The sequence below is a fragment of the Heptranchias perlo genome, chromosome 45 (assembly GCF_035084215.1).
Source record: "Heptranchias perlo isolate sHepPer1 chromosome 45, sHepPer1.hap1, whole genome shotgun sequence".
NCBI lineage: Eukaryota > Metazoa > Chordata > Chondrichthyes > Hexanchiformes > Hexanchidae > Heptranchias > Heptranchias perlo.
In genome coordinates this window covers 1625435-1650200 of record NC_090369.1, presented here as the reverse complement: position 1 = coordinate 1650200, position 24766 = coordinate 1625435, and the positions used below count along the sequence as shown (strand labels likewise).

The 24766-nt window shown below is 49.1% G+C and overlaps 1 protein-coding gene across 2 annotated transcripts; it reads left to right on the top strand.

Annotated features, from left to right (window-relative positions):
* The first annotated feature begins 9978 nt into the window (after positions 1 to 9978).
* Positions 9979 to 23603, top strand: ftsj1 (FtsJ RNA 2'-O-methyltransferase 1). Of its 2 annotated transcripts, none has more exons than XM_067976168.1 (11): positions 9979 to 10045; positions 11158 to 11291; positions 12201 to 12270; positions 13668 to 13770; positions 15054 to 15132; positions 16239 to 16291; positions 18993 to 19046; positions 19816 to 19918; positions 21251 to 21334; positions 21496 to 21599; positions 23015 to 23603. In XM_067976168.1, the coding sequence occupies exons 2-11, from the start codon at positions 11171 to 11173 to the stop codon at positions 23486 to 23488; spliced, it is 1245 nt and encodes a 414-aa protein (XP_067832269.1). In that variant the 5' UTR covers positions 9979 to 10045; positions 11158 to 11170; the 3' UTR covers positions 23489 to 23603. The 2 variants fall into 2 exon arrangements, with proteins under 2 accessions (XP_067832269.1, XP_067832270.1); XM_067976169.1 differs by lacking the exon at positions 9979 to 10045 and adding an exon at positions 10151 to 10219.
* The last annotated feature ends 1163 nt before the right edge of the window (positions 23604 to 24766 follow it).

Below are 24766 nucleotides of genomic sequence, written 5' to 3'. Positions count from 1 at the left end.
CGATATCTCTTTCACGTTAGCTCAAATACCTGAAGCCTCCTTACAAGAGTAGGCAGAGGATGTGATCTGAACTGTGTATACTCTTGTCTGTTAATGACAAGATGATGAATGGTAAAAACCATTCATAGAGATGAGAAATAGTAAAGGCAAGAAGTCACTTGTAGTAGTTTATATGCCCCCTAACAGTAACCACACAGTAGGACAAGATATACAGGAAGAAATAATGGGGGCTTGTGAGAAAGGAACAGCGATAATCATGGGTGATTTTAATCTACATATAGACTGGAAGAATCTGATTGGCAAAGGTAGCCTGGAAGATGAGTTCATAGACCGCTTTTGGAACAATTTCTTAGAGCAGCATGTTCTAGATCCAACCAGAGAGCAGGCTATTCTAGATCTGGTAATGTGTAATGAGACACGATTAATTAATGACCTCATTATAAAGGAGCCTCTAGGTAGCAGTGATCACAATGTGATTCAATTTCGCATTCAGTTTGACGGAGTCTAAGACTAGTGTTTTAAATTTAAATGAGGGCAATTATGAGGGCTTGAAGATAGAGCTGGCTAAAGTGAACTGGAAACTTAGGTTAAGGGATATGTTAGTAGAGATGCAGTGGCAGACATTTAATGAGATATTTCATAACATTCAGCAAAGTTACATTCCAGTGAGAAAGAAAGACTCTAGGGGAAGCACGTACCATCCGTGGCTAACTAAGGAAGTTAAAGATAGTATCAAATTGAAAGAAAAAGCATACAATTCCACGAAGATTAGTGGCAGGTCAGAAAATTGGTCAGAATATAAAAAACAGCAAAGAATGACTAAAAGAATAATAAGGAGGGAGAAATTAGAGAACGAGAGAAAGCTAGCTAGAAATATAAAAACAGATAGTAAGAGTTTCTACAGGTATTTAAAAAGGAAAAGTGTAAGTAAAGTGAGCGTTGGTCCTCAAGAGAGTGAGTCTGGGGAATTAATAATGGAGAATAAGGAAATGGCGGATGAATTGAACAGATATTTTGCGTCCGTCTTCACTGTAAAGGATACAAATAACATGCCAGAAATAATTGTGAATCAAGAGGTGAAAGGGAGGGAGGAACCTAAAACATTTACAATCACCAGGGAAAGGGTTTTGAAAAAATTATTAGAACTAAAAGCTGATAAGTCCCCAGGTTCCGACGGACTTCATCCTAGGGTCGTAAAAGAAGTGGCCGCAGAGATAGTAGATGCATTGGTATTAATTTTCCAAAATTCCCTAGATTCTGGAAGGGTCCCATCAGATTGGAAAATAGTGAACATAACTCCTCTATTCAAGAAAGGAGGGAGACAGAAAGCAGGAAACTACAGGCCAGTTAGCTTAACATCTGTCATAGGGAAAATGCTAGAATCTATTATTAAGGAGGTTATAGCAGGGCACTTAGAAAATCTCAATTCTATCAGGCAGAGTCAACACAGCTTTGTGAAAAGGAAATTGTGTTAGACTCATTTATTAGAGTTCTTTGAGGAAGTAGCAAGCAACGTGGATAAAGGGGATCCTGTGGATGTGGTGTACTTGGATTTCCAGAAGGCTTTTGACAAGGTGCCACATCAAAGGCTACTACACAAAATAAGAGCTCATGGTGTAGGAAGTAACATATTAGCATGGATAAAGGATTGGTTAGCTAACAGCAAACAGAGAGTAGACATAAATGGGTCATTTTCAGATTGGCAAGATGTAACGAGTGGAGTGCCAGAGGGGTCAGTGCTTGGGCCTCAACTATTTACAATCTATATCAATGACTTGGATGAAGGGACCAAACATATGGTTGCTAAATTTGCTGATGACACAAAGGTAGGTAGGAAAGTAAGTTGTGAAGAGGACATAAGGAGCCTACAAAGGGATATAGATAGGTTAAGTGAGTGGGCAAAAAATTGGCAGATGGAGTATAATGTGGGAAAATGTGAACTTGTCCACTTTGGCAGGAGGAATAAAAAAGCAGTATATTATTTCAATGGGGAGAGGTTGGAGAAGGTACAGAGGGATCTGGGTCTCCTAGTACATGAATCAAAGAGTTAGTATGTAGGTACAGCAAGTGATTAGGAAGGCAAATGGAATGTTGTCATTTATTGCAAGGGGAATGGAATACAAAAGTAGAGATGTTTTGCTACAGTTGTACAGGGCATTGGTGAGACCACATCTAGAACACTGTGTGCAGTTTTCATCTCCTTATTTAAGAAAGGACATAATTGCTTTAGAGGTGGTTCAGAGAAGGTTCCCTCAACTGATTCCTGGGATGAGGGGGTTATCTTATGAGGAAAGGTTGGACAAGTTGGGCCTGTATACATTGGAGTTTAGAAGAATGAGAGGTGATCTTATTGAAACATATAAAATCCTAAGGGGACTAGAAGGGGTAGATGCTGAGGGGATGTTTTCCATTGTAGGAGAGACTTGAACTAGGGGCCACAGTTTAAAAATAAAGGGTCTCCCATTTAAGATGGAGATGAGGAGAATTTTTTTCTCTCAGAGGGTCGTGAGTCTGTGGAACTCCCTATTCCAGAGAGCGGTGGAGGCAGGGTCATTGAATATTTTTAAGGCTGAGTTGGATAGATTCCTGATTTACAAGGGAGTCAAAGGTTATAGTAGGTAGACGGAAAGTAGGGTTGAGGTCACAATCAAATCAGCCATGATCTTATCAAATGGCAGAGCAGGCTCGAGGGGCCGAATGGCCTGCTCCTGCTCTTAATTCATATGTTCGTAAAAAATTCCTGTGGGTTCCCATAGTCAGCACCGAGCAGAAGAAAATCTCCTTTTAAAAATTGGGCATTTTAAGTGCCTCTGTGGCAACTCATGGCATTTACAACCTAAGTTCTACTCATTGACTTGTAAAAACCTCCTCATCTACCCTTAAACTTCAAACAGTCTTAATTACACAAGTAATGAGGGAATCTTAAACTTCACGTCGAAAAGTGTCCAACAACTTTTAGTGGGTCTGAGGTTTAGATCATCGGCTGATGCATTCATATTTTGTTTTTGATCAGAGTGTTTGACTCAAGACCCTGTGATCAAACTCGACTGAAGTTCTCCGCCCTTACTGACAATACCTTTGCAAGAACATCAATATACAATGGGGTGGCAACTCAATGTGCTAGGAAACTACACAGAGGCTGCAAGTAGATATGGAGATGGATCTTTTAGTGCATTCACTCTACAACTACTGGTTCAAGCCTGTTATGTGCTTGGATACAACCTGTAAATTGCTGATGTAACAAACAGTATGTAATGATCCCAGAGCATTCTTAATATAATATTACCAATATATTACACAAATGACCGAGAAAATTAGGGTACAATATATTTATTAAAATATTGTGTCTATCGATACAAAAAAAACCAAACCTGCTTCTGGGCACATATGGATCACATTAACAGGAACTGCCAGCCCATATATAGTCAGCCTACAACTGACTGAATACATTGTAATACTCTCACAATATACCCATCAAAAAGATTAGTGATTCCACGCTGAGAACAAAAATTCTGAACTGCTTAAACTCCCGACCATCAGATCCTAACACCAGCAAGCACCCACACCATCCCAGCCCTGCCTCCCTCAGCATGATAAAGAAGACATGTATTTACACATCTCAAATTCATTTCATAGAATGAACTAGTTTGAAGTGATGAACGTAAGCAAATTTCCAAGGAGAAACAAAGTTGGACTGAGAACAGGAGAGACTGAAGAGGTGGCAAAGGACAGGGGCAAGATCATAGCACACATCTGGAGGAAACTAGGAGAGATACCATCAGGATCTTATTAAAAGGTTGGAGTTTAGTTTTCTGGGGTGTTCTTGCTCCCTTCAGTTCTCTCCCTTCTTCTCCTGAAGGTGCTGACTAGTTCTCAGGTACAGCTCCACACCCACCAACTGCCCTGTGGTACCTTGCCCAAGTGCCCATTCTTCTGTGTGAGCCGAGACAGTGAGTGTCTGGAACCTATTTGACAACAGGGACATCACAGCTGAGCACAATGGTGTCCTCGCCTGACATCAATGTGACGTTTTTCCAGGGGGTTTACTGGATGGAGAGCAGGAGCAGGAACCCCAACTGATGGGAACTGAGCAGGGAGACAGAGGAGGAGGAAACAAGGATAGAAACAAAAGACAGAAAGGGAAGAAGCAATAGTGGAAGGCAGAGAAAACAAGGGCGAAAAACAAATAGGGCCATTGTGCAAAATAATACTAAGATGACTAGCAATCTTAAAAAGACAAGTCTAAAGGCATTGTGTCTTAATGCGCGCATTCGCAATAAGGTAGATGAATTAACAGCGCAGATAGATATTAACGGGTATGATATAGTTGCGATTATGGAGACATGGCTGCAGGGTGACCAAGGATGGGAACTGAACATCCAGGGTAGTCAATATTTAGTAAGGACATGCAAAAAGGGAAAGGAGGTGGGGTAGCATTGTTCGTAAAGGAGGAAATCAATGCAATAATGAGGAAGGATATTGGCTCGGAAAATCACGATGTGGAATCTGTATGGGTGGAGCTAAGAAACACCAAGGGGCAGAAAACGTTGATGGGGGTTGTCTATAGGCCCCCAAACAGTAGTGGAGATGTCGGGGAGGGCATTAAACAGGAAATTAGAGACGCATGCAAGAAGGGTACAACTATAATCATGGGTGACTTTAATTTACATATAGATTGGTCAAACCAAATTAGCAATAATACTGTGGGGGAGGAATTCCTGGAGTGTGTACGTGATGGTTTTCCAGACCAATACATTGAGGAACCAACTAGAGAACAGGTGATCCTAGACTGGGTATTGTGCAATGAGAAAGGATTAATTAACAATCTTGTTGTGCAGGGTCCCTTAGGGAAGAGCAACCATAACATGATAGAATTCCTCATTAAGATGGAGAGTGAAGTAGTGGAATCCGAAACTAGGATCCTGATCTAAATAAAGGAAATTACGAAAGTATGAGGTGTGAGTTGGTTAGGATTGATTGGGGAACTTTACTAAAAGGGATGACGGTGGATAGGCAATGGCTAATATTTAAAGAATGTGTGCAGGAATTACAACAATTATTCATTTCTGTCTGGCGCAAAAATAAAAGAGGAAAGGTGGCTCAACCATGGCTTACAAAAGAAATTAGGGATAGTATTAGATCCAAAGAGGAGACATATAAAATTGCCAGAAAAAGCTGCAAGCCTGAGGATTGGGAGCAGTTTAGAATTCAGCAAAGGAGAACAAAGAGATTGATTAAGAGGAGAAAAGTAGAGTATGAGAGTAAACTAGCAGGGAACATAAAAACTGACTGTAAAAGCTTCTATAAATATGTCAAGAGAAAAAGATTAGTGAAGACAAATGTAGCTCCCTTACAGTCAGAAATGGGGGACATTATAATGGGGAACAAAGAAATGGCAGAACAATTAAACACATACTTTAGTTCTGTCTTCACACAGGAGGACACAAATAACCTCCCGGAAATGTTAGGGAGCCAAGGGTCTCGTGAGAGGAAGGAACTGAAGGAAATCAGTATTAGTAAAAAAGTGCTAGGGAAATTAATGGGGCTAAAGGCTGACAAATCCCCAGGGCCTGATAATCTACATCCCAGAGTACTAAAGGAAGTGGCCCTGGAAATAGTGGATGCATTGGTGGTCATCTTCCAAAATTCTATAGACTCTGGAACAGTTTCGACAGATTGGAGGGTGGCAAATGTTATAGAGTACCAATTGCTGCTTTTCCCATTGAGCAGCTGCTGAGGACTCAGTGGCTGGAATATCATCCATGATCTTGACTGAACTCCATCCTGTGACAACAAGTATTGTTATTTGAGTTGCGTTCTATTGGAATGACAGACACCCACACTAGTTTGATAGAAGGTTTGTGAAGCCAACTGGTTTTAGAGTGTAAATAACTTGTGGAAAGTCCCTGTGAGGAACTCATGGTGCAGGGAAAATAAATTAATTATATCATATGTTAAATCTTGCTTCACTTGGTCCAATTAGTTGGCAAAGATTTATTTTTTGGTGTTAAGCACTAGCTATTAATACTGTGATCTAATACGGTTATTGGAAACTCAGATTCCAACAGAGTCAGAATAACATTGTTACAAGACAGGATCAGTCTATTTTTCTCTGTGGTATGCAAGGTGTGGTTTAGAACTGTCAATTTGATCCTTCCTGGTGTTAATGGTCATTTGTTTACTGGAACTTACCTGTTATGATAAACCATTGAGTGAATTTAGTGATCATCAGAGTGAGTGACATTAGCGTTGGGGAAGGAGCCATGCTTTCAATTTTGTCACCCAGTGTCAGCATCGTGTTTCTAGGTCAGATATAGCATTGTTTAGACGCAGAGTAAAGCTCCACACTATCGTCTCAGTGCGTTTAAACCCTGACCAGTACGATATTTTCATTTTCCAAACATGACATTCTGGTTCCACTCTTACCTATCCAGTCATAGCCAGAGAATCTTCTGCAATGGTTTCTCTTCTCGCCCTGTTACCTCTACAGTCCCCCAAGGATCTGTTCTTGCCCCCCACCCCTCCTTTTTCTCATCCACATGCTGCCCCTCGGTGACATCATCCAAAAACACGGCAGGTTCCACATGTACGCCGACAACACCCAGCTCTAACAAATCATGGTACAATCGGCCCCACTTTCCGTAATGCTTTTGATACTTCTCTCTGTCACTTCTGGGGGAGAATGGACTTTGTTCCCATTTTGAGGTCTGAATGTTGCTGTGCTTTTATTAATATTTGTTTCTTCCTTGTAGCTACTTCCTTTTAGAATGTGGACTGGGTTTGTTCGGGTGTTTTCCCTGAATCTACGACACACAAAAAGAACGTGGTACTGGTGAGAGGCACAGTGTTGATCGTGGGGCGGCCAGTTCCAACTAATAATGGCATTTTCAATCACATACTGCCATCTAGTGAGAGGCCTAAGCAAGGAAAAGTTAGTACTGGCTGACAGCAGGACTGATTACTTCAGCTTTCACTTCACTTCACATTATAGGGGGCAACACAAGAAGATGAGGGCGGGGGGGGGGGGGGGGGGGAAAGAGAGAGCTAGAGAGAGACTTTAAAGTGACTGCTGTTATGTCGGCATCTGTGACAGCCACTGTTCACACAGCAAAATTTCTCAAAGAATGAGATAATTAACCAGGTTTTTGCAGGATTTTAAAGTTACAATTTGGACCTCGTGTCATTGATGAACAGGGATTACATGAGAAACGAACCTTATGAAGTCCTTAGTCAGCTTTGGCCTATATAGCAATTCAGCAAAAAGGGAACCAGGGAATGTGAGGCATCAGTTCTAATCACATGATTGTCTTCCTTTTCATCCCAGACTGGTACAAAAGGAAAATAGTCAGATGTCGTTCACAAATAATCAACGTTAACCCAATGAAAAGCACACGTTGCAGCTCCAGAACAACCAATCAAATTAGGTTTTACAAGCATCAGGGCTCTGTTCGAGAAACCAGACAAGTAATTTCGGAGACAGTCAAACTGTAAGAACCTTGCTCACAGGACTTCCTGATGGGACATTTGCAAATGTCCTAGGTGGAAGTCATGATGTGGAGATGCTGGTGATGGACTGGGGTGGTGATCAATATCAATATTTCTGGGAGAACTTAGTGTCTCCCAATCCACATAAACAGAGGTCAGACAGCTCCCTTTGAAGTGACATCTGCATACCAGCCATGGATATGCATTGGCTCGACCCTGACTAGAGAATTACCAGCGATCCATTTTAGAAAAATCACAAAGCATTGGTGCTGCCGTCGTGCCTCAGTTTTGAATCTCCCAGCTGCTCAGCCATGCACCAACCACCTCTACTTCTGTGCTTCGCAATAACTAAGTTTTCCTATTTAACCATTTGAATAACATTGTTAATGATTTTCCTATTTAACCATTTATAACAATAGCATTGTATAAAAATAAGGACAGAATGGGTGACTTTAGTATAGGGACTGAATTATGTCTGTGAGCCCTGGTTCAACTATCTCTTGGCACATAACCCCACTTCATCTGAATACTTGGTTTTGTCTCCCAAGGTGCAATTCCAGATTGACTATATAGTAAAGGCATTTTTAACCAGTGCATTGGTGGGGAGGTTTACATAGCCAGTTCCCATTATAAATATGGGCATTGGGAATTTGTAAGAGGAAGACTTTGACATTATGTTGTGACCAAAACATGACAACAGGAAGTATTGACCAGAAACTTAACTGTACCAGCCACATAAATACTGTGGCTACAAGAGCAAGTCAGAGGCTGGGTATTCTGCGGCGAGTGACTCACCTCCTGACTCCCCAAAGCCTTTCCACCATCTACAAGGCACAAGTCAGGAGTGTGATGGAATACTCTCCACTTGCCTGGATGAGTGCAGCTCCAGCAATACTCAAGAAGCTCGACACCATCCAGGACAAAGCAGCCCGCTTGATTGGCACCCCATCCACCACCCTAAACATTCACTCCCTTCACCACCGGCGCACCGTGGCTGCAGTGTGTACCATCCACAGGATGCACTGCAGCAACTCGCCAAGGCTTCTTCGACAGCACCTCCCAAACCCGCGACCTCTACCACCTAGAAGGACAAGGGCAGCAGGCACATGGGAACAACACCACCTGCACGTTCCCCTCCAAGTCACACACCATCCCGACTTGGAAATATATCGGCTGTTCCTTCATTGTCGCTGGGTCAAAATCCTAGAACTCCCTTCCTAACAGCACTGTGGGAGAACCTTCACCACACGGACTGCAGCGGTTCAAGAAGGCGGCTCACCACCACCTTCTCAAGGGACGGGCAATAAATGCCGGCCTCGCCAGCGACTCCCACATCCCATGAACGAATTTTTTAAAAGTTTTGTAGGCAGGAACTGTGCGCAGATGTAAATTTTAAAACTACATTATAGATGACGATTCTTAGGATCTGAAACTGTATCATCTGAGTTACCATGAGCAATGCCATGAGAGGCTCGCTAGTGTATTCTAACTGTATGATAAAAATTAGCATTGTCCAGGCTGGTGAATTAAATAGTTTTAAGCACCATTTTCGGGTGCACTTACCCTCCGGGCTGCTGAGTGACACTGTTGTAATGTCCGGTTTTACCACAGTACTTTCTCTGGGATCTTGAGACTATAGTTGCGAGCAGGGGGTTGCTCGGCGGAAATAAAGCACAAGGGGGTCGGGGGGGCGTCATTCAAATCTGGGTAACTGTAAATCCTCCTATTTGCGCCAACTTTCTCCCCATCGCTCCTGAAGGCGTTAACTCTTACTGGGATTCCATGGGCACCATCTGATGATCTCCCCGGGGTGACCCTTCATCATGCGAAAGACTGGACAGGGAGAGTCTGTGGGATATTCAACTATGGGGGGCATCACAGTAAGATTCCATAATAACTTTCAAAAGGGAATTGGATAAATACAAAGAAGGGGAAATAGTTGCAGGGGAAAGGGTAGGGGAGGAGTAGGACTAATTGGAGAGCTCTTTTAAAGAGCCAGCACTGGCACGACGGGCCGAATGGCCTCCTTCTGTGCTGTGTGATTCGATGATCAGAGCCAGGCTTGCATCCTTACGCCGGGGGGGGGGGGGGGAGGGGGAATAGGAAGAAATGGAAATCTGAAATAAAATAAGAGAAACTCCCGGCCCGTCAGAGGTGTGAAGGGAAAAGGCGGGTTGAACATTCTGGACGCGGATGAGAAATGCCGGGTCAGGATCGGCACCAGAAATACCAAAGATTCCCACAGTTGCTCGGAGAAGCACAAGCCTTTACCCGTAAACCACCCTAAATGGGCCACTTTTAAAACAATTATCGATTTGTCCTTCAATATACTCTACCGCCATATCCAGCACCCGGTTTTGCCCCCACCCCGCCATCTTAACGGCTCCCAACCGTCACCGCACGCGCTCGCCGTTTAAATCGAGCGCGCGATGGGCGCGGGGCGGGGCGCCAACCGCCGCCGCCGCGCCAACTCTATAGCGCCCCCCTCGAGTCCTCGCTGGCCGGAGTCGGTACTGCAGCCCCCTCCGGCGGGACGAAAAGATAAACGTTGGCGAAAACGGTGCGGATTTTTTTGGGGGTTTTTCTTTTGAAACGATTACAGAAGTTACGGCGCTTTTTCATTCTTCTTCCGAGCGCTCTGGGTTAGGGGATCAAAAGGGCGAGTCGGGCGCGCGTTAGGCGGCTGGGTGGCGGGGTCCTTCCGCGGTTGCGAGGAGAGAGAGAGAGACTGTGGGTGAGGGCAGTTAAAATGGCGCAGGGCTGGCCAGGCTAGGCTGTGGGATGGTTATTTGTGAATACAGTTATTCCCATTGCTTTCTAGGAGTGCAAGAATAAGGGAAAAGTTAAATGGCACCTTTTACTGTGTGCCATTGTTTACCAGGAAGCACCGTTGGTGAAAATGGGCATGCAGTCAATCTGCCACTGGCACTTGGCCATTTATTGTCTTGCTTTATTGCTTGACTTCCCTGGGAGGTTGCCTCATTTGAAGGAGTTGGGCTTTAGAAGTGTCACCTGCTATGTAGTTCACCTTCTTGTGGTTCAGAAGCATCTCCACATCATGGTTCAGGTGCAGCGAGCGAGCGGGAGGGAGGAGATAGTGGAAGGGGCACGTGAGAGTTGAAATGCTAACCGAAGAGGCAGTGTGGTGTCTGAACGAGCCCAGGTTTTGGGCGGAGGACTGGGCTTCTCGAGTGCAGAGATTCAGAATTACTTGCCTTAGAATGATACAGCACAGAAGGAGGCCAGTGCCGGCTTTCGACTACGAACGATTGTCAAAGGATTGATCAGGGACCCACCGATTCACCCCACTAGGAGAGGAGAATCAGACTTGATGCCTTTTCTCACCTGCCTCCTCATAACCGGTTCGAAGGCTATGAGGAGGGAGCGGGGCGGTGGGATTAGTTCTGGATTGCTCTGGTGAAGAGCTGTCACAGACAGGATGGGGCAAATGGCCTCCTGCTGCTCTGTAAGCCTCAATGGTTTGTGTCATAAATATGTGTCGCGGTTTCGATATCGGAGGAAATCTTTCCCCAGAGCGGCGTTGGCAAAGTCTTAGGGACGGATTGCACCGTCGGCCAGGAAGGAGGGGCAAGGACGCTTTCTAGCTGTAGTTAGTTTGTGATCTTAAAAAAAAATGCAGGATCTGATAAGAACATAACTTGTGTCTTTCAGTTGCTGAGTGAAGATGGGGCGCTCGTCAAAAGATAAACGTGACATTTATTACCGCCTAGCGAAAGAGGAGGGGTGGAGAGCGAGGAGTGCCTTTAAATTGCTGCAGCTGGACGAAGAGTATAACCTCTTCCAGGGTATGAATCACTATTATAAGAGCATGTAACTCCACCTCTACACCTCCCTCTCCTCCTTTAAGACCCTCCTTAACATCCCACCTCTTCGACCAAGCTTTTTATCAATCCTCCTTTGCTTGGCATCTTTTATTACACCTCTGTGAAGCACTTTGGGACATTATATAAATGCAGGTTGTTACTGTTCTAATGCTCTTCTGCTCTTCTGGCCGGCCTCTCATCTTCCAACCTCCATGAACTTGAGTTCATTCAAAACTCTGCTGCCTGTATCCTGACTTGCATCAAGTCCTGTTCACTCATCACCCCCAGTGCTCACTGACCTACATTGGCTCCCGGTCCGGGAACACCTTGATTTTCAAATTATCATCCTTCTGTTCAAATCCCTCCATAGCCCTCGCCCCCCTCCCTATCTCTGTGACCTCCTCCAGCCCCTACAACCCTCCCGGATCTCTGCGTTCCTCCAACTCTGGCCTCTTGTGCATCCCCCACTTCCTTTGCCCCACCACTGGGGGCCGTGCCTTCAGTCTTCTGGGTCCTAAGCTTTGGAATTTCCTCTCCACCTCTCCTCTTTCCTGCTTAAAACAGTGCCGAGTTAGTTTATCTGTAGCGGCGGGAAGGGTGCTACCATTGTCCTGGATTAGGGAGGGGAGAGTAGAATCTGGAATCCAAGTCCTGATCACTCTCTAGTGACAACCTCCCCCCTTCTTCCATTGGAAATGCAGGTGAGGAGAGGATCAGACTTGGCTGTGATGGCTCCTGCTGTCGAATAGCTTTCTGACACTCACCGTCGGGGATTTCACATGAGGAATGGCCACTCTGCTGAGGGCTGGGACGTTTCAAAGTCTTTAAATATTTTAGCTCTGTTAAGCAGTGCTGTAAAATCAATAAATGATTTTTTTTCCCTTCCCCCAGGAGTTTGCAGAGCAGTGGATCTGTGCGCTGCCCCCGGGAGCTGGAGTCAGGTCCTGAGCCGGAAACTCAAGTAAGTTTTAGATGGGAGCCTTTCCCTGATTTCAACCTAACTGTACTATTAAAAGTCTTGTGTTGTGCACGTACGTTCTGTCCACCGACCTCACTTCCTGTTGTCACGATCTTTGGTCACACTTTGTCAACATTTACCATTGTAAGCTGCTGCGCAATGTTTCCCATTCAATTTTGCCATGTCAACCGTCACGGTGCAGTTGCAGGCACTGGTCACTGGGTGGCTTTGTGGAGCTGGGTTTTCGCAGTTGTTTCCAACTCCTTAATTGACCGTGGCGAACAACACAGAAAATTCACTAGGATATTCCCCCGCAAACCATACAATTACGTAGAATTTTACAGCACAGAAACAGGCCATTCGGCCCAACTGGTCTATGCCGGTGTTCATGCTCCACACGAGCTGCCTCCCACCCCTTTTCATCTCACCCTATCAACATATCCTTCTGTTCCTTTCTCCATCATATCTTTATCGAGCTTCCCCTTAAATGCACCTATGTTATTCGCCTCAACCACTCCCTGTGGGAGCGAGTTCCACATTCTCACCGCTCTCTGGGTAAAGAAGTTTCTCCTGAATTCCCGATTGGATTTATTAGTGACTATCTTATATTTATGGCCCCTAGTTTTGGTCTCCCCCACAAGTGGAAACATCTTCTCCACGTCTACCCTATCGAACCCCTTCATAATCTTAAAGACCTCAATCAGGTCACCCCTCAGCCTTCTCTTTTCTAGAGAAAAGAGCCCCAGCCTGTTCAATCTTTCCTATGAGTATAAGCTCTCAGTTCTGGTATCATCCTTGTAGATCTTTTTTGCACCTTCTGCAGTGCTTCTATATTCTTCTTGTAACATGGAGACCAGGACTGTGCTCAGTGCTCCAGATGTGGCCTAACCAAGGTATATGGAGACGGAGCACTGTGCACAGTGCTCCAAGTGTGGTCTAACCAAGGTATAAGGAGACCAGAACTGTGCACAGTGCTCCACATGTCGTCTAACCAACGTTCTAAACAAGTTTAATGTAACTTCTCTGCTTTTCAATTCTGTCCCTCTAGAAATGAACCCCAGTGCTTGGTTTGCCTTTTTTATGGCCTTGTTAACCTGCGTCACTACCTTTAGTGACTCGTGAATCTGTGCCCTTAGATCCCTTTGCTCCTCTTCCCCATATAGACTCTTATTTTCCAAGGAGCATGTGGCCATGGTTTCAGAGACTGTCTCTACGCTCCATCCGTTCTGCCTTATCGTTGACACCCATCGTCTGGTGGGCACAGCGCCCCAGACGTTCTGCTTTCATGTCCCTGCTCTCCCTTGTTGGCGCCCGACTGTTGGCGCTCGTGGATGCCCCGTTTCCAGTCACCGCCCCCCTGCCCTAAACCTTCTTGTTTATTTTTTTGTTCCTGCGCACAGAAGGGAAGATGGCAAGAGCTCGGAAATCAAAATCGTTGCTGTCGATCTCCAGGCCATGGCTCCTCTCCCTGGAGTCATCCAGATCCAGGGAGACATCACCAAGGTAACACAAGGGATCGTACAAGATTTTCTTTTTCCCCTCCCTGTCCCCCCTCCTGGAGCGAGGAGTTGTGGAACCCATATCCCAGCGCAAGTGCAAGCCGACCTTCGGTACCTGACCCGCGTGGCCAGTCTCCGTGCGTGACCCCGTGTGTCCGCAGCCTGTTTGATTGTTGAGGGCATCACAGCCAAGGCCGATCCCTTCCTCGCCCGACATCCACACACACACTTTCCAGCGGGAGGTTCTGTGTGGTGACCACATTTATTTGTTCGCTCCCTAGCCTAAAGGGCACTGATTGTAGTCCCACCACCCTGGCTGAGATTGGCAAACGCAGCATACACCAGGGATCGAACCGGAGAGTTTCTTGGTCTGTATGGCTCAGTATGAGACGACAACAACAGCAATGTGCATTTATCCAGCGCCTTTAACATAGTAAAACACCCCAAGGCGCTTCACAACAATATGACTTCGAGCCACATAAGGAGATATTAGGACAGGTGACCAAAAGCTTGGTCAAAGAGGTAGGTTTTAAGGAGGAGAGAGAGAGGCGGAGAGATTTAGGGAGGGAATTCCAGAGCTTAGGGCCCAGGCAGCTGAAGGCACGGCCGCCAACGGTGGAGCAATGGAAATCGGGGGATGCGCAAGAGGCCAGTGGGGGAGCCAAAAAAAAAGTCTGAAAGTCATGCATCAGGCTATAAAATTACCCCCTCTGGGACGTTAGTGCGACAGACTTGGGAAAGGAAGTGGAGAATCCTCCCATGATGCACTGCAGCAAGTCGCCAAGGCTTCTTCGACAGCACCTCCCAAACCCGCGACCTCTACCACCTAGAAGGACAAGGGCAGCAGGCACGTGGGAACAACACCACCTGCACGTTCCCCACCGAGTCACACACCATCCCGACTGGGACATATATCGGCCGTTCCTTTATCGTCGCTGGGTCCAAATCCTGGAACTCCCTCCCTAACAGCACTGTGGGAGAACCTTCACCGCATGGACTGCAGCGGTTCAAGAAGGCGGCTCACCACCACCTTCTCAAGGGCAATTAGGGATGGGCGATAAGGGCCAGCTAGATAAGCACAAAGGATATGTTGATAGGGTGAGATGAAGTAGAGGGAGGAGGCTCGTGTGGAGCATAAACACCAGCATAGACCAGATGGGCCGAACGGCCTGTTTCTGTGCTGTAGACTCGATGTAACTCTGTCTATATAAATGTCGGCTTTGCCAGCGACGCCCCCATTCTGAGATTGAACTAAAAATATGGCTGCTCATCTCTTCTGTCTTGTAGGTTTCTACTGCCCAGGAGATTATCAGGCATTTTGAGGGAGAGGCCTCAGACCTGGTGGTTTGTGACGGAGCGCCTGACGGTACGATTACAGTTCCCCTGCGTGTACGCCAAGTGTCGGGTGGGCAGTTCAGTGCAGTCTCTGGCTGGGTTCCCAGCGGGTGTGGGTCCACAGCGCAAACTTGCTCCTAACCTGACACTGGGCCGTCTCACTCAGAGAGGCCACAGGGTGGCTGGTGCCGGAAGTGGGGATATTGTATGGAGCACTTCCCTGAGGCTGCAGCTGAGGCACATTGTTGGGACATTTAGAGAGAACTTTACTCTGTATCTAACCCGTGCTGTACCTGCCCCGGGAGTGTTTGATGGGACAGTGTAGAGGGAGCTTTACTCTGTATCTAACCCGTGCTGTACCTGCCCCGGGAGTGTTTGATGGGACAGTGTAGAGGGAGCTTTACTCTGTATCTAACCCTGTACCTGCCCCGGGAGTGTTTGATGGGACAGTGTAGAGGGAGCTTTACTCTGTATCTAACCCGTGCTGTACCTGCCCCGGGAGTGTTTGATGGGACAGTGTAGAGGGAGCTTTACTCTGTATCTAACCCTGTACCTGCCCTGGGAGTGTTTGATGGGAGAGTGTAGAGGGAGCTTTACGCTGTATCTAACTTGTGCTGTACCTGCCCTGGGAGTGTTTGATGGGATAGTGTAGAGGGAGCTTTACTCTGTATCTAACCCGTGCTGTACCTGCCCTGGGAGTGTTTGATGGGACAGTGTCGAGGGAGCTTTACTCTGTATCTAACCCGTGCTGTACCTGCCCTGGGAGTGTTTGATGGGACAGTGTAGAGGGAGCTTTACTCTGTATCTAACCCTGTACCTGCCCTGGGAGTGTTTGATGGGACAGTGTAGAGGGAGCTTTACTCTGTATCTAACCCGTGCTGTACCTGCCCTGGGAGTGTTTGATGGGACAGTGTAGAGTGAGCTGGGTTTGAACCAGTACAGACAGAACTGGATGAAAGTCTCTTGGCAGTGAAGCAGGAGAGGTGTAGCTGAGTGAAGCAGTGATCTAGGTTGAGCTGCAGCCCAGACAGGAGGGATGAAGTTTGTTTTTTCCCCTGCTATGTCGATATTTCTCCCTGTAACTATGGTGCTGTGACTTCTAACGGTTCCTTATGTAAATATCTCTTTCCATTCCAGTAACCGGTCTCCATGATATCGATGAATATATCCAAGCCCAACTGCTGCTGGCGGTAAGTCCTGTTAAAAAGCCTTTGCCTTGATTAACCAGTATACGTACAATGTCCGTTCGCAAGGCAGATGGGATGAATGTCTCCTCTTTGATGGCTGTTAGGGGTTGGAGGGCTGCCATCTTAGATTAGGGAATTGGAGAGCTGCCATCTTAGATTAGGGAATTGGAGGGCCGGATCTTAGATTAGGGAATTGGAGGGCCGGATCTTAGATTAGGGAATTGGAGGGCTGGATCTTAGATTAGGGAATTGGAGGGCCGGATCTTAGATTAGGGAATTGGAGGGCTGGATCTTAGATTAGGGAAAAGGATGGCAGCCATCTTAGATTAGGGAATTGGAGAGCTGCCATCTTAGATTAGGGAATTGGAGGGCTGCCATCTTAGATTAGGGAATTGAAGGGCCGGATCTTAGATTAGGGAATTGGAGGGCTGGATCTTAGATTAGGGAAAAGGATGGCAGCCATCTTAGATTAGGGAATTGGAGAGCTGCCATCTTAGATTAGCAATTTTATTTTTAATCCCACAAGCTTTCGGGGGCTTTCCCCTTCCTCAGGCGGTGTGGAAATGACATTTTCGAATCCTTCGCATTTTAAGATCACAAAACAATGCCTGGTGATTACTGCCCGTTGCCAAGGCAATCACAGTGAGCAGACAGAAAGGTGTCACCTAAAAAGGCCACCGAATATACAAACCCCAAAAAAAGAGAGAGAGAGAGAGAGAGAGATAAGGAAGACAGTCAATGACCCGTTATATTAAAAACAGATAACATTTGTTCGCTGGTGGGGTTACGTGTAGTGTGACATGAACCCAAGATCCCGGTTGAGGCCGCCCTCATGGGTGCGGAACTTGGCTATCAATTTCTGCTCGACGATTTTGCGTTGTCGTGTGTCTCAAAGGCCGCCTTGGAGTATGCTTACCCGAAGGTCGGTGGCTGAATGTCCATGACTGCTGAAGTGTTCCCCGACAGGGAGACAACCCTCCTGTTTGGCGATTGTTGCGCGGTGTCCGTTCATCCGTTGTCGCAGCGTCTGCATGGTCTCGCCAATGTACCATGCTCTGGGGCATCCTTTCCTGCAACGTATGAGGTAGACAACGTTGGCCGAGTCACAGGAGTATGAACCGTGCACCTGGTGGGTGGTGTCCTCTCGTGTGATGGTGGTATCTGTGTCGATGATCTGGCATGTCTTGCAGAGGTTACCGTGGCAGGGTTGTGTCGTGTCGTGGACGCTGTTCTCCTGAAAGCTGGGTAATTTGCTGCGAACGATGGTCTGTTTGAGGTTGGGTGGCTGTTTAAAGGCGAGTAGTGGAGGTGTGGGGATGGCCATGGCGAGGTGTTCGTCGTCATTGATGACATGTTGAAGGCTGCGGAGAACATGGCGTAGTTTCTCCGCTCCGGGGAAGTACTGGATGACAAAGGGTACTCTTCGTCGTCCAGTACTTCCCCGGAGCGGAGAAACTACGCCATGTTCTCCGCAGCCTTCAACATGTCATCAATGACGACGAACACCTCGCCATGGCCATCCCCACACCTCCACTACTCGCCTTTAAACAGCCACCCAACCTCAAACAGACCATCGTTCGCAGCAAATTACCCAGCTTTCAGGAGAACAGCGTCCACGACACGACACAACCCTGCCACGGTAACCTCTGCAAGACATGCCAGATCATCGACACAGATACCACCATCACACGAGAGGACACCACCCACCAGGTGCACGGTTCATACTCCTGTGACTCGGCCAACGTTGTCTACCTCATACGTTGCAGGAAAGGATGCCCCAGAGCATGGTACATTGGCGAGACCATGCAGACGCTGCGACAACGGATGAACGGACACCGCGCAACAATCGCCAAACAGGAGGGTTGTCTCCCTGTCGGGGAACACTTCAGCAGTCATGGACATTCAGCCACCGACCTTCGGGTAAGAATACTCCAAGGCGGCCTTCGAGACACACGACAACGCAAAATCGTCGAGCAGAAATTGATAGCCAAGTTCCGCACCCATGAGGGCGGCCTCAACCGGGATCTTGGGTTCATGTCACACTACACGTAACCCCACCAGCGAACAAATGTTATCTGTTTTTAATATAACGGGTCATTGACTGTCTTCCTTATCTCTCTCTTTTTTTGGGGTTTGTATATTCGGTGGCCTTTTTAGGTGACACCTTTCTGTCTGCTCACTGTGATTGCCTTGGCAACGGGCAGTAATCACCAGGCATTGTTTTGTGATCTTAAAATGCGAAGGATTCGAAAATGTCATTTCCACACCGCCTGAGGAAGGGGAAAGCCCCCGAAAGCTTGTGGGATTAAAAATAAAATTGTTGGACTATAACTTGGTGTTGTAAAATTGTTTACAATTGTCAACCCCAGTCCATCACCGGCATCTCCACATCTTAGATTAGGGAATTGGAGGGCTGCCATCTTAGATTAGGGAATTGAAGGGCCGGATCTTAGATTAGGGAATTGGAGGGCCGGATCTTAGATTAGGGAATTGGAGGGCTGGATCTTAGATTAGGGAAAAGGATGGCAGCCATCTTGAAACTAAGCATTAAACTCAGTAAAACCCCATTCATTTGAAAATTCCGACAAATCATTGACGTAAACTACAGGGATTCCTGTAGATAATGGGTCACGCTGCGTGGTCTTTGTACTCCCGGACAAAGTTAACTGTGTGGCTTGTCTCATGTTCCCTGTCTTGTTTCCAGGCTCTTAACATCACCACCCACGTGCTGAAACACGGAGGGACCTTTGTAGCAAAGGTAGGTGTCCACTTGGACCTGGCACACCGCTCCCGTTCTCTTTTGTGTTAAGGGATGTTTCCTGCATATTCAGTAGGGCAGGACTGTCAATCTTTCTTTGGGCTAATCCTTTTTTTGGGGGGTGGGGGGTTTATTTTAAAATATTTTTAATTTGCGCCAATTTTGGCGTTTTCGTCCGGTTCAAAGGAAAGCACAAAATCGAGTGACAAACGGAAACCCTGAATATCAGCTTCAGGGACTGCAGGGAGAGCGATACTATAATAAAAATTCAGCCAGATGTGTGCGTGTGATCCACCACTCCCTTCGCCGCACTGTCGGCTGCCTGGGCCCTAAGCTCTGGAATTCCCTCCTTCAACCTCTCCGCCTCTCTCTCCTCCTTTAAGGCGCTCCTTAAAACCTCCCTCTTTGACCCAGCTTTTGGTCACCTGTCCTAATATCTCCTTATGTGGCTCGGTGTCGTCGTTTGTCCGATTTACGCTCCTGTGAAGCGCCTCGGGACGTTTTACTGCCTTAAAGGCGCTGGATAAACGCAGGTCTTTGTTGTTGATCGAAGGGTGAGACCCAGCTCTGATGCTGCTGTCGATCAAACGACGGGCCTGGCAACCCCCCGCCCCGTAAAGTGTGGCCCAGCTGGCCGAGACGGGAGAGTTGAGAACTTTTTGCCCCAGCAGGGGGAAGGGGAGGGGAGAGGAGAGAAAGTTGTGCTCTGACCGGCCTGTTTCTGATTGCCTCCTTGCCCGATTTCCCATCGCTTCGCAACTCCCGACAGATCTTCCGCGGGAAGGACGTCACGCTCCTGTACTCACAGCTGAAGATCTTCTTCTCCGAAGTCACGTGCGCAAAGCCGCGGAGCAGCCGTAACTCCAGCATCGGTAAGAGTCTTCCCGGCCGGGCGTAAGGGTTGCCTTTCGTTTATCGTAGCGGGGTGGGGGGGGGGGGGGGGCGGTTGGCCAGGTGCTACGCTCGGTTGGGCCCCCCGCTGTTCTTTCACCTCTGGGGGGAGGGGAGCCATCTCTGGACCCAGCCCGGTGAGGATCTGCCTTGAGATTGGGAGCTTCCTCGAGCCCAGTTGCTCACTCGAGGACGTTCCGCTGATGCAGTCCCGCGGGGAGTGTTTTGCGGCCGCGGAGGTTAAGGGTGTATTATCCACCGTGCAGATGTGTTAGCAGGACAGGAACATCAATTTTGAAAAGACGAGAATTAAAACCTGCAAAGTAGAAACGACCTTTTTCACTCGATGTCTTTCTACGACACAAACCTGTCTTGTCGCACTTTGGGCACCAGATTCCGCTCGTTCAGAAGTAAAAGTGTACAAAGAAAGCCCATCGTTTGCTACTGATTTCTTCCGACCTTTGGGGAGGAGCCTGGGATTTATAAGCAGCCGCCAATCTACAGGCACTTCCTGCAGCAATTAGCCTCTGACTGACCTCACGCGGCGCCTGATTACAGAAATTTGATCGTGTGGCCTCATGGGGACATCAACTCAGTAAGAGAATGAGAGTGTGTTCACACTCCTGATCTTAGGCTGCTTGGGGCAGGGGGTGGGGTGTGGGGGGGTGGGGGTGCCAGTTGGAGGACCTTTTTGTGGGTTTGCTCCTGGGCCTGGCCAAAACCGTCATCCACAGGCCCAGGACGGGTAGGACCCACGGGGCAGGTCGCTCTGGCGGCCTGTCTCGCTTCTGCGGGTCTTGTCTGTGCCCGGTTGGTCCTGGAGAGGGAACGCGCGGTGCCCACCGGAACGATCAGAGCTTTCCACGAGCGGCGGGCGTCACAAGACATCCATTGATCAAAACGGACAAAATACCGAACTAGTTCGTCCAGTCTGATTGGGCCCTGATTTAGATTGATCTTAGCGGTGCCCGCTTGAAAGGAGGTACTTGCAGTTCTGATTTTTGAGGGTGCCACCTTTACCAGTCTAATCAGTAGGCATGTTGCAATGTTTCTGTTGTAAAACAGGGTGTCCACTGAGCTACCGTGAGCAATGCCACGGGAGATCTGCTAGTACGACGAATTTGGGAACAAAGGACTAGACAGAGACTAGACCTAAATTTATTCCAAAGACTGTAAAACTGACGTTAAAATAATGACTCCACAGCCCCCGTTAATTAGCTGCCGCCTAACTCGGGGTTTGACTATTGCGAGGATGTAGAACGTAGGGTTGGTGTTTCGAGCCTGGGCCGACTCTGGTGTTTTCTCTTCCGCAGAAGCGTTTGTGGTGTGCCGGGGTTACTCCCCGCCCGAGGGGTATGTGCCCAACATGTCCAACCCGCTGCTGGACCACTGCTACGGTAAGAACAGGCCCCCTCCTCTGTACCGAGAGTTGGGAGCGCCGATGGATTTCTTCCCTCTGAGCCCAACGCGTCTCTCTCCTCAGACTCCGGCTCGTCCGACTCCCCGATGCCGCGAGGACTAATCATCCCCTTTTGTGTTTCCCTTCCCTCTGTTGCAGACGTGGACTTCAACCAGCTTGAAGGCCCCAACAGGGTGATAGTTCCTTTCCTCGCGTGTGGAGATCTCAGCGCGTACGACTCGGACAAGACCTACCCCTTACAGGTAGGAGCAGCCAGCTACTGCACTATTGAGAGATGTCCGAAGCCCGAAAGGTAACTGGGAGTGTGGTTCACCGTGCTTAGAACCCATTGGAGCTCTCCACGGAGCAGCAGAGCGCCGCACTGTCGGAGGGGCAGCGCTGAGGGAGCGCCGCACTGTCGGACTGAGGGAGCGCTGCACCGTCGGAGGGTCAGCGCTGAGGGAACGCCGCACCGTCGGAGGGTCAGTGCTGAGGGAGCGTCGGAGGGTCAGTGCTGAGGGAGCACCGCACCGTCGGAGGGTCAGTGCTGAGGGAGCACCGCACCGTCGGAGGGTCAGTGCTGAAGGAGCGCCGCACTGGAGGACGAGACGTTAAGCTGAGTCTGCCCTCTCTGGTGGACGTAAAAGATCCCGTGGCACTCCCCACTCGAAAGAAAAATTATTTGCATTTCTACAGCGCCTTTCACAACCTCAGGACGTCCCAAAGCGCTTCACGGCCAATTAAGTACTTTTTTGAAGTGTGGTCACTGTTGTAATGTAGGAAATGCAGCAGCCAATTTGCGCACAGCAAGATCCCACAAACAGCAGTGAGATAATGACCAGATGATCTGTTTTAGTGATGCCGGTTGAGAGATAAATACTGGCTGTGGTACACCGGGGAGAACTCCCCTGCTCTTCGAATAGTAACGTGGGATCTATTACGTCCACTATAGAGGGCAGACGGGGCCTCGGTTTAACATCTCATCCGAAAGACGGCCCCTCCGACGGTGCGGCGCTCCCTCGGTACCGCCCCTCCGACGGTGCGGCGCTCCCTCGGTACCGCCCCTCCGACGGTGCGGCGCTCCCTCGGTACCGCCCCTCCGACGGTGCGGCGCTCCCTCGGTACCGCCCCTCCGACGGTGCGGCGCTCCCTCGGTACCGCCCCTCCGACGGTGCGGCGCTCCCTCGGTACCGCCCCTCCGACGGTGCGGCGCTCCCTCGGTACCGCCCCTCCGACGGTGCGGCGCTCCCTCGGTACCGCCCCTCCGACGGTGCGGCGCTCCCTCGGTACCGCCCCTCCGACGGTGCGGCGCTCCCTCGGTACCGCCCCTCCGACGGTGCGGCGCTCCCTCGGTACCGCCCCTCCGACGGTGCGGCGCTCCCTCGGTACCGCCCCTCCGACGGTGCGGCGCTCCCTCGGTACCGCCCCTCCGACGGTGCGGCGCTCCCTCGGTACCGCCCCTCCGACGGTGCGGCGCTCCCTCAGTACTGTACTGGGAGTGTCAGCCTAGATTATATGCTCATGTCTCTGGAGTGGGGGCTCGAACCCACGACCCTCTGACTCAGAGGTGAGATTGTGAGACCCACTGAACCCCGGCCGACACCAGATGGTTCAGTGTATGGTTACATGTTTGATTGATTTTTAACCAGTAACTCTTGCGTTGCTGCCCTCTCTCCAGCTGGATCCCAGCAAGGAGTACACCTACACTCCACCCACCCAGCCGCCCATCCGCCCTCCGTATCAGGAGGCCTGTTTCTTAAAGAAGAACAACCTGTTGGCAAAGGAGAGCCGGGCACCGCCTTCGGAGAGCCGCACGCAGGCGTCGGAGAGCTGGGCGCCGCCTTCGGAGAGCCGCACGCAGGCGTCGGAGAGCTGGGCGCCGCCTTCGGAGAGCCGCACGCAGGCGTCGGAGAGCCGGGCGCCGCCTTCGGAGAGCCGCACGCAGGCGTCGGAGAGCCGGGCGCCGCCTTCGGAGAGCCGCACGCAGGCGTCGGAGAGCCGGGCGCCGCCTTCGGAGAGCCGCACGCAGGCGTCGGAGAGCCAGGCGCCGCCTTCGGAGAGTCCCGTGTTGCTGGAGCAGCGAGACATTGTGGAAGCGGTCGGAGGCCTGTCCGTGACGGAGAGGACGTCAAACAGGACCGAAGATTTTTAAAATCGAAGACAGGCTTTGATGAGAAAAGGGGGAAGGGCTTTGAGTTTAATGTTTTAATCAAAACTCTGAGAGTTTTTTAAAAAATTGATGACTAATTAAAAGTGTAAAGAAATAAGTATGTAAGTGTTTTTCGGGGTTCAACACAGGATGGTGGGAGCTACAATGGTTTAATTCCCCTAAATGGAGAGGTTCTAACTATCAGGAAAGACTGAACAGGCTGGGGCTCGTTTCTCTATAAAAGAGAAGGCTGAGGGGCGACCTGATAGAGGTCTTTAAGATTTTGAAAGGATTTGACAGGGGAGACGTAGAGATGATGTTTCCACTTGTGGGGGAGACCAGAACTAGGGGCCGTAAATATAAGATAGTTAGTAATAAATCCAATCGGGAATTCAGGAGAAACTTCTTTACCCAGAGAGTGGTGAGAATGTGGAACTCACTCCCACAGGGAGTGGTTGAGGTGAATAACAGAGATGGATTTAAGGGGAAGCTGGATAAACACATGAGGGAGAAAGGAATAGAAGGATAGGGTGATATGGAGGGAGGAGGGTCATGTGGAGCATTAACACCGGGATAGACTAGATGGGCTGAATGGCCTGTCCCTGTGCTGGAAATTCTTTGTGTATTGCAGACCCCTTCTATCCTGGCACCACACTCTCTGGGCCATGGTGGAGCCTGCTGCTGAGCCAGGTTTCTGCCAGTGTGTGGCGATGGTACACCATCCAGAGTGAGTGCTCATTATTCAGCACCTCCCCTCTCCTCAGTCGCTGGTACTACTAATCCCTGAAAAACACTGGGAATTCTTCCCAGACCCTCGGGCACTGTTACCTGTGGCCCGTTACTGGATGTACTAGCTGTGTCAGCCGTGGTTTATCGGGTTGCACGCTTGCCTCCGAGTCAAGGGTTGTGGGTTTGAGCCCCTGCTCCGGAGACTTAAGCACAAAATCTATGCCAACATTCCCAGCGCAGTGCTGAGGGAGTGCCGCACTGTCGGAGGGTCGGTGCAGAGGGAGCGCCGCACTGTCGGAGGGTCGGTGCCGAGGGAGCGCCGCACTGTCGGTGCCGAGGGAGCGCCGCACTGTCGGTGCCGAGGGAGCGCCGCACTGTCGGTGCCGAGGGAGCGCCGCACTGTCGGTGCCGAGGGAGCGCCGCACTGTCGGTGCCGAGGGAGCGCCGCACTGTCGGTGCCGAGGGAGCGCCGCACTGTCGGTGCCGAGGGAGCGCCGCACTGTCGGTGCCGAGGGAGCGCCGCACTGTCGGTGCCGAGGGAGCGCCGCACTG